The sequence below is a fragment of the Aptenodytes forsteri genome, unplaced genomic scaffold (assembly GCF_000699145.1).
Source record: "Aptenodytes forsteri isolate BGI_AS27 unplaced genomic scaffold, ASM69914v1 Scaffold354, whole genome shotgun sequence".
Classification (NCBI taxonomy): domain Eukaryota; kingdom Metazoa; phylum Chordata; class Aves; order Sphenisciformes; family Spheniscidae; genus Aptenodytes; species Aptenodytes forsteri.
In genome coordinates, this window is record NW_008795043.1 from 979124 (window position 1) to 989173 (window position 10050).

General features: G+C 39.9%; 1 protein-coding gene across 1 annotated transcript in view; it reads left to right on the forward strand.

Moving 5' to 3' along the window:
• Window positions 1-10050, forward strand: part of ELMOD1 (ELMO domain containing 1) — a 20599-nt gene that overhangs the window by 5975 nt on the left and 4574 nt on the right. Inside the window, exons 4-9 of the mRNA XM_019471442.1 lie at window positions 27-156; window positions 3534-3667; window positions 4871-4939; window positions 5252-5274; window positions 7467-7518; window positions 9017-9150. Of these exons, the coding sequence (XP_019326987.1) occupies window positions 27-156; window positions 3534-3667; window positions 4871-4939; window positions 5252-5274; window positions 7467-7518; window positions 9017-9150 (542 nt within the window). The remainder of the gene's footprint in view (window positions 1-26; window positions 157-3533; window positions 3668-4870; window positions 4940-5251; window positions 5275-7466; window positions 7519-9016; window positions 9151-10050) is intronic.

The window sequence follows — 10050 nt, forward strand, 5'->3', positions numbered from 1 at the left end:
TTTAGTTTCCTCCTCCCCCCCCCCAGGTTGGGAATATCTCTTCAGGCATGCCTGCTGCAGATTGTGGGGTACAGAAATCTGATTGCAGAGGTTGAAAAGCTGCGCAGAGAGCCGTATGATTCAGAGAATCCGCAACATGAGGAAATGCTTCTGAAGGTAGGTGCTTAAGAGGTACTTAGAGAGCATCCTTTACTCATGTCAGCTCCAAACGGCCTGGTTTATATACTTTTTTAAAGCGTCAAACGGTATTGTTGCCTTCCTCTATGGGGTACAGAAATCTGATTGCAGAGGTTGAAAAGCTGCGCAGAGAGCCGTATGATTCAGAGAATCCGCAACATGAGGAAATGCTTCTGAAGGTAGGTGCTTAAGAGGTACTTAGAGAGCATCCTTTACTCATGTCAGCTCCAAACGGCCTGGTTTATATACTTTTTTAAAGCGTCAAACGGTATTGTTGCCTTCCTCTATCGTGTACCTCTTGTAAGATAAGGCTATCCAGCATGTTAATCTAGCCTGGGTGTAACACCTGCCAAGCAAGCAGCTTGTTCCCTGGTTGATGAAAGCGTGTCCCCTGGCTGGACTATGTCTAGGCACTGGATACCCAGCTCTTACTGCAGACAACAGCTCTGCGCTGTGAGCACTGGAAAAATAGCACTATGTCCTACTTCAGTACCCCTTTCTTCAACATGAGAAGGGTATTTTTCTCTCTTAACCAGAATAAATGGGGGTTTTTTTCTTCAATTTCTTGTATTTTTGAAGACATTGTCTGTGTATCCCAATGGCAAATCTCTAGCTTTCATTGTGTGGATGGAAGGGTGAGAGATGATGACTTACACATTTATATTTACCAAATATATTTTCAAATGAAAACAAAATGAAACCATTCTTTAGATAATGCACAGTGATGAAAACCATACCCATTGGGTTTTACATACTTCATGCTTTCAGGAAAGCCTTGCACTGGAGCAGATAATAAAAGTATTTTTCAGGAAGGTGATCTTGAAGCCATAAGCAGAGGGAGAGCTAGAGAGTTCTTATATTAGAAAGGAATTGAGGAAAGAATAAAGGGGTTGGAAAATAGTCTAATAGCAAGTCTCAGTATTTCTTCTGATCCTATTTCAGACCATAGCTAGTGCAAGATGTTTCAGAGAAATGGCAAGAAACATAGAATAGTGATAATGAGCTTGTCTACAAGCAAAATGCCTTTTTACAGAATTTTCAAATGTCTTATGAAAACATACCACCTGTTTGGTGGGGATTTTTTATTATTTTAAACAAAAATATTGAAAACTTAAACAATTCCTTTGCTTCTGTCCCCATCCAACTTTGTTTGTTGGGATTTTTACAGGACATGATGATGATGAAGCTGTCTTCCACGCTGCAGTTTGCAGTGTAGTGCCTTACACCACAAATTACAGTGGGAGCTTCTGGAAATGTTACCTTAGTTACTTGGGCTTCTAGGCACTTCCAAAAATCCCAGTAGGCATCTTATATAAGCACTTAAGGATGCAAATAACTGTTTCTAAAAAATGCCTCAAATAGTCAGAGAGTTCCTGAAGGTGTCTGGAAGGCTGTCTCTAAGGTTGGCTCCTTGCTGGGAGGTGGGAGTCTCGACGAGGAGTCAAAATCCAGAGCTGCCCCTGAAGGAGTGCTCTAGCCACCAGGTAGGATGGGGCAGATGGACTCCTATTCAAGTTCTGCCCCTGTGCAACCAAAAGCACAACTTTTTTGGGGGTAGAGTGGCCTTTAACTAAAAGGTCATACTGATTTACCCAGTGAGGAAGCCTGTGCCTTCGAGGTAGGAGATCCAGGTGCCAGCCTACAATGTTGGCCCCTGAAAATACCAGATACCTGGCTGCAGGTTTAACGAGGGCCTTTGGCTCCAGGAAAGCATTCCTAAATACATTGGGCATCTACACTGCCCAGAGAGCAAGAAGTTGGGTCTGACGGGATCACAGGTGAGAAGCACCGAAGAGCTGACCGTGGTCTCCTTTCCGGCCACCCAGCCTGTGAGGGTCAGGCCCTGGTTCTTAGATGCTCCTGAGAATCATGTCAGCAGTGATGTGTAGTCACGTAAGTGCTTTAAAAACATGCCTGCAGAATAAAAGCAGAATGGAAACTGAGCATTTGTCTGAGGGGAGATTAAACAGTGCAGCTTATGCTGTAAAATTTGTAGTGTTGAAGGAAAGTATCAGTTTCACCATCTGCCTCCAATGTAACCTGTGTATTAGTACTTGTTTACAGCAGGTGTTTTGCTTTTGTGAATTCTCATGTCAAGTGGAAATATGTCCAAGGGTTTAATTCTGTTTCCAACCCACGCTGAGGAAGAATAGGCCAGTTGGTTTCCATTCCTTCTAGATATTCTGCTAAGTGATCTCTGCAGCGCGTAATTTGAGTTCCTAATGTCTATCATTTATTCATGTTTACCAGGAGGGTACTTTATGAATGAGAGAAAGATTAACTTAATGTGATTGAACTAATGAATAATACTGTATTTACTGTCAATGGATGAACAAGAAAGATAGCAAATATGATTGAAACAATGATGCTTTATGCAGTCATTACAAAGTGAAATCATTAAAGTTTTAACCTTCCAAAGGCACTTCATTTTAAATGCAGTTATAATTTCTAAAATTAATACAATTTCTGGGTTGTTTATTTGGGAAGTGTGCATATAGCTCTCTCCCTTGGGTAGGCTTTGTCTAAGTGCATTTCTTGAGGCCCTACTCACCAATTCATGGTTTACAGAGAACACCTGATTTCTTAATACACTTTGGAAAGGGTGAGTTTGTGATGTGGCAGATGAAGTGTGTGGAAAGGTATGTATTTGTCAACATGTTAATTTAGGCTGCTTTTAGGTGCCTAGCAACATGGTATTTAGGCACTAAAGTCACTGGACCAGTGCAGCTAAGTGGATTTATTCTAGCTGAGGATCTGGCTTGTTAAATCACTTTGTCTTTTTTTTTATGTGAGATTAATGAATGATTCACCCCTTAATTAAATATGAAGATGGCACATGCTATTCTTGTATGGATTTTTTTTCCCATGTTCTCCGTTTGCTTTTCAGCACTGTGGTAGCCAAGTCAGCACTCTTGATTTATAACCCTTCCAGAGACTTGCAAAAGGTGCCAGAGAAAAGATTGCTGCAGAGCCTCAGGGACCTGAGGGCCGATTGCCTGCCGCTCTGTCAGTGATTTACAACCAAATTCCAGCCCATTCCTGTCTCTGTGCTTATGGAGGCAGATGCTAGTTTGATGCACAAAGTGTGAACAAAACAAGTCCTTGTGCAAGATGTTACAGCAGCTGCTGATAAGGTTGGAAGGGCCTTGTAGGGCTGAAACGTCTGCAATACTTAAGAGTGGTTTGGGATTCCCCCCCCAACCTCCTCACCCCCAGGAATTTAATTTGATTTTATGTTTGGGTTGCTGAGATAGCAATGCAGTGATGTTACATCAGAACTTAGCTTGGTTTAAAAAGAAGAAAAAGCCATACTAATGTGTGGAAGTTTAATTATGTTTTACCTGTAATCTTCCTAGTTGTGGAAATGCTTGAAGCCCAATTCGCCACTGAAAGCTCGGATTTCGAAGCAGTGGTGTGAAATTGGTTTCCAAGGTGACGATCCTAAAACAGACTTTAGAGGGATGGGTCTCCTGGGCTTATATAACTTGGTGTAAGTATGTTCCTCTGTAGATGGGTTTATGGGTGTCTGAAGTCATGAAAAGCAGCATTACTTGCAGATTTTTAGCAAGTCTGTGGGAATAACTTAAAAAGTGTTAGGGACTTCATCTAAAAAAATGAAAGAATTTATTTGCTAGCCCAATTTTTTGAGGGTTTCTCTTCTCAAAGGGGTCTCCTTTCTTTCAGTATTCCTAACTCAACTTGGTAATACTGCTTGCTAAGCCCTTTTTTTAGTTTCTCTGTGATACAGTAAGTTAGCACTCTCTTCCCACGAGAAAGAAACTAATGTATATTTTCACCAATATCTAGATCTCCTTAAACAAAATGCCCTGGAAGTGGGTAGGTGGGAGGGTTATGTTATTGCTCAGCTTTCTTGTTTGGGAATTTCATGCTGAATTCTTAGGCAAAACACTTGAAATGCAGCCACTGATGGCAGACTTCTGTAGTTAGACTACTTCTTCAGTTTCTGTCAATACTCAAAATTAAGCAGTGAGTTTACATCACTTTTCCCTTCTGCCTCATGCACACCAGGTGTTGGTACCACGTCTGTGGTTGGTAATTTGGGAATTGATCAATGTCTGTTACTTCCTCCAGCCCTTGTATCTACTGCAGGTAGTTACATAACTTAAAAACATTTGGTGAAATAATCTCTCCCTATGAGGGCAAAAAGAAATATTTTCTGCTTTTACATATTGAAGGACATAAACCATCCACTGTTCGTATGTCATTCTCTAGCAAAGCTCAGTTGAGGACCTGGACTCCTGACTCTGGCTTTGAACTTCCATTGGAGATGAATCCCTTCTATGTATTTCATTTCTTAGTCTCCTGTGATGACTCTTATCTTGCTTAATGAATCTGCCAGATCAAGAAGCCTGAACTGCTTTCCCTTGAGCTCAGACCATGCTCTAGTAATAAGCAACTGATTTTCTGTAGGGTGGGTAGAAAGGGGACTCTGGTAATGCACATTCACTAAGCACTTATAGGATTGCACTTGTAATTTGCAGCTGCTTTTATCTTTCATTTTGGGGGTCTGAGTGGTAGCTTAATGAACCTAACATGTTAAATGCTACTCATACTGCATAACACATGTAGTGACCTTTCAAAGTGTGTGTATGGACAGCTTAGTATGACTTAAGATGCTTTTTTTTGTTGTTGTGCTTCTTTAACAATTCACCCTGAACATATATATCTGCAGGTATTTTGCCGAATGGGACACTGAGATAGCTCAGCAAGTTCTCTCTGATTCTCTTCAGCCTAAATACAGGTAATGCTTGAGACCAGAAAAAAATAACTTGAGAGAGCACCGTGCTGGCTGGTGTTTGGGGGAGGGAGCTGGTGTTTTGGTTTTGGTTTGGTTTGGTTTTTTTTGTTGGGCATATGCTTGGGTATTGCCACATGATATCTGTTTTCAAGTACTGATCCTGAAAACTGATCAAGTCCAAGAGGCAAACTTGTATACTGAATCTTAGAAATAGTTAAACTTAGTGTTAAATGTTTTCACTTATACTTCTAACTTCAAGTGATTTTGTATTTTTATTTACCTTTCTTTTAATTCTTTTGTCTTTTCATAATGAAGGGAAGTCACTAAGAAGGAACTAAGGTATTTTTTTTTTCTTTTCTCTTAGTTTTATGAGACCCTACATGTAAATAACAATTAACACGGCAAATTGCAGTATGGTTTATAAACTGAAAGTCTTTGTTGCAACACCAAGAGATCCATATTCCTTTCTCTAAAGTTAACTCAAACGTAGCTGATGGTGCAACACTGGATACATCTGAGCATGCTTATATATAAAGAATGAAATCAACATTGCTTGATGTAGCTAAAGCACTGTATTTTAGACCTATTTAGTACCAGGTTTAATGAACAAATTTTGAGTGGCTTTTACCTGTAGGAAAAAAGTCTAAGCAGTGCCACTATGGTCACAACAGCTGGTGACTGACTTGATAATCAAAAGTAGTCTAGGCCAAGGACTTGTTAGCACAGCTGAAGAGCCCCTTTATTTATAGTCACATACTCTGTCTGCCTTGACTAATGATGGGTCTAATCTGGCTAGTCCATTGTCCTGATGCTGAGAGATAAGGTACCTTCAAGTGGCAAAAATTTTGTGTTGTGAATGACTTGTGAATAGGAGATTTATTCCATAATTACTGGGGGGGCAGGGAGATGCCTTTTAGCCAGCTACATAGTAATCAGTTGCCTTAAACATTTTTCTTCTGCCAGTAATGTTAGATATCCATATAGCAGATCCACATCTGAATCCTGTGAAGCTTTTCATCTCCTCAGTATTTTGTGGCTGAGTTCCCAGTGGTAATTCTGGGACAAAAAGCGCTTGGAACACATTAGTGTTCTTCATTTACATGTTTGATTACCAATGACCATCTTGGAGTGCTCTGTGAGCATGTGCAATTTCTATTCCTTGAAAGAGCATTCGGTAGAAGATGCTGGCGGTGCCCGTTATGTTCTTCCTGGTGTGGTTGCTTAGCAGCCGTGCTGGTTACTGATGTGATCATGATCAATGTAATTTCTATTTCTGTTGAACTGTATTGCTTGTCCACATCCTACATGTGCCATCGTTTATTATTCAATGTTTGCCTGGGGTTTTTTAACTGATGTTATGCCACAGCCTACAAAGATGGTTAAGATTTTAGAGAATGAGTGAAGACTGATGTATTCCTGTATGCTAAGCCATAGGGTGAAGTTTTGTCCTCACGCATGCCACCCGGTAACACTCAGGTCAGGATGGGTATGAACCTATTAGCATCTTTAATACTTAATGGCAACAATTTTAAAATACTACATTAACATGATGCTCAGGGGATTGTTTTTAGTGTAATATATGGTTATTGTAGTTCAAGTATAGTCCAAGAACAATGCTTTCACATACAGCTGTCTATAATTTAGGATCCAAAGCCTGCAAACTCTGATCTGCCTTACCAAGGCAAAACTCCCACAGGCATGTCTAAGTTGTAGCCCACTGGTCAGGGTCAATTCCGTGCCTGCTTTTAGCTGGTGATAAATGCAGGCAATGATTTCTGCTAAACTTGCTCCATTTGGGTAGATAAAAACCTGGTTAGTGGGATGTCGGCTGACTGGTTGCATCACACAGCTCTTTTAAATGAAAATGTTGCTGAACAGCAGAAATTTAGTCTAAAATCAATCTGTTCCCTAACTAATTTTGTTTTAAGGGAGGGACCTTCTTTGTCCTTGAAAAGCTCTGCATTATTGTGCCAAATAATAGGAAATACTGTTCCTTATTTTTGGCTGCTGAGTGGTTTCTAATTTGGCTGGACATAAAAACTTTCTATCAGAGGAGCATTTTTCATGTTTGCTGCCTCAGGTGAATCATGCCTCCAGTGGTGAGTGTCACGTATAGCTTTTGAAAACACAAAAGGCTAAAACCATCTTTGATTAGTTAAAAGAAATGTAATATTTTTAACTTTTTGTATAGCTCAGGCTTAATTGAAGTGGAAAATCTTTGTGGTCAATATAGAAAATAACTGGCGTTTACCGAGAGCATTGACGTAGGCACATACTTTGTAATGATGAGACAAGTTTATCAGCAATGCTATAAAGCCAGTTACCCACTTCAAGTCTTTTTATACCAATCTATTCAGTCAGAAGCAGAGTTAAATGTGATTAACTATATCAATGGAGGTAAAATACCATGTTCAGTCAATGTTATAATATCAAATTGAAAGAAAATATTTGTCAGTTAGTAATGCATATAAAAAAATCTAATAAAAGCTGGATTTTAATTTTTTTTTTTTTTTTTCCGCCCTCTGCCTCGGCCAATTCAGCAAAGCCGAATGGGAGAAGAAAAAGTTTGATAAAGCAATCGGGTAAGATTAAAAATCATTTTAAAGTTGCCACAAACACAACAGTTAACAATGATGCTGTATATTTGAGGGGAAAAAGGTGTTTCCTGGTTACTTTTTAAAGGAAATTTCAGCATACGTACTAACATGTATTGTCTTAACCACAACTTGATTTTGATCAAAGATTACAGGAAAAACAGTTTGAAGTAAGAATTAGGAAAAATAACCCAAGAATGTTGTAGCAGGAAGAAGCTTCCTCTGTATGCTATAAATAGTGCAGTGATGAATATCTAATTCTTCTTAATGTGATCAAGTCTTACTTCTTACTGTCAGAGCCAGGTTCTGATCTGCTTTTATGAAAGTATATATATATATAGGGAAGAAAGAATAGTGAGGTTTTTTCTTAAGCAGTGGGTTTGGTATAGCTGTATTATTCATGAGTATGGAACTGGATGTTCCTTCTGAGTGTATCTGAAAATCTGTAATATAACATTTTAATGCACGTATTTCATTTTTTGGTGAAACTTGCCATTAGCCCTCACATTGCAGTTAACTTCTGGACTTTTATTTATTATTTTTTCTTCCTGAAATATATCAAAGGTTAAAGAAAGGTTTGCTTGATAAAGGTAATTGAAAAAATACCCAGGACAGTCTACAGAAGACAACTGTGTTTAGAGGAGGAAAAAAAAAATCACTAAAAAACTAAACAAGTTTGTTTTTATCACTAAATGTCAGTGTGGGACATTATATGTTTTCTTGGGAAATAGTCACTGCCAGAAATGTCAAGTTCTTCATGCAACAGGCTCACAAATTAAGAAATAACTTCCAATTTCTGAGTTCTGTTGTGCCTAAATATACTTTATTTGTTGATATCTCTTAGCGGGACAGGGGTTTGCTTCATGAGTCTGATTTTCTTATTTCTGTTTTCCAGCATGCTCTGATATAGGTTTTTGCCTGTTTTCTGGCCTGTGTATCTAGTTCTCTGTTAGCAAGAAATTGGAGGTGACTCAGCTGGATCTTTTTCACAGGCTTTTTAGCTATATGGATGCCTTTATAGGACTGGTTGTTGAAACCTGATGTTCCTAATTGTGGGTAATGAATTCCAGTGGGGCAGATGGGTTAAAATAGTAAATGATGGGTCACCCTGCAGACACAGCCACTGTGTGGAGTGCTTGCCCTGTGTCAGAGGCGAGTGCAGGAGCACAGGGGCACCTGGGCTTGTTCTTATTCTGTAGGAATGAATCTGTGCTGCTCCACTGAAAATGCTGGCACAGTGATGAAACTCCTGTTTTCTCTGTGACCATATGTTTCACAAGGGAAACGCTGTCATTAGAGTGTACAAAGCAGGCAGGATAAATGTTTTTCTTGTTTTCCACCCCCCTACCTTGGAAGCTCACAAAGGAGAGAATTAATACACCTCAGTAGCACACAAAATCTGCAGTGTCAGTGTCATCAGTGTTTCTTACAGTGTGCTGAAAGACTACAAACTCTTCACAAATGTTGCTGCTTCTTTTTCTTACAGCTATTCTTTTGCTATTGTGGGCATTAACATAACAGACCTCGCATACAACCTGCTTGTGAGTGGAGCTCTGAAGACCCATTTCTACAATGTTGCTCCAGAAGCACCAACACTAACTCACTTTCAGCAGACGTTCTGTAAGTGGAGGGGGGGTGGGAAATACTCAATTTGTACTCCTGCTAACACTTTTGTACTACCCATACTTAAAAAAAAAAAAAATTGCTGACACAGCACAGAGACTGTCGTGCTAGTCTTGCTCTCCTGTCTTTAAGATGCTTGGATTCAGTTCCTAGTTGTGATGGATGCCACTACCAAATCAAGGGGTAAAACAATCAAACCAAACCAAAACTAAAAAACCACCAAGTGCCTGAACAAGTGACCTTCCTATCTCCTTAGACTGGTTTTAAAGAATAGTAAGAAGAAACTAAAGGTACTTTAAAGAGCTTCTGAAGATTGCTTCCCCATAAATCCAACTGTCTTAAGATATTTGCATCTACATTCAACTGTTACCCTCCACCCTTCAGTAGAGTTGTCCCCCCTCAAAATAATGCTTTCCCAGCCCTTTCCCCTGTATTCGAGCATCCCTTCTACAGTACAGACCTGCTGTGCATCCTTGCACAGTGGGAGCAACACTTCTAATGTTGCCCTAGATAGGCTGGCTGGTAGGAACTCTGGGCGGTTTAGCTGCTAGGCTTTTGTCTTTGGTTGTGGTTGGCTTGATAAATAAAAAAAGACAGATAAGTATCTTACCTAAATATCCACTTATGCATCTTCAGGTCATCTTTTCATTGGAAGGGTTACTCTGTCTTTTAGCCACATTCCTGACATGCCCATGGCGTTGTGAACGGATCTATCTAGTATGATTTGGTTTGGCTCCCGTATCCCCCATATCTCATGATTGCTAGCCCTTGTTCTCATGGGCAGATGTCTTGGAAATACAACACAGCAGAGAGGAAACAGTCCAGGAGGTTCCTGGAGTGTGTGAAGACAACTTCCTGACACAGCTGGTGAGTGAGCCAACTAGGGAAGGCGCCCCG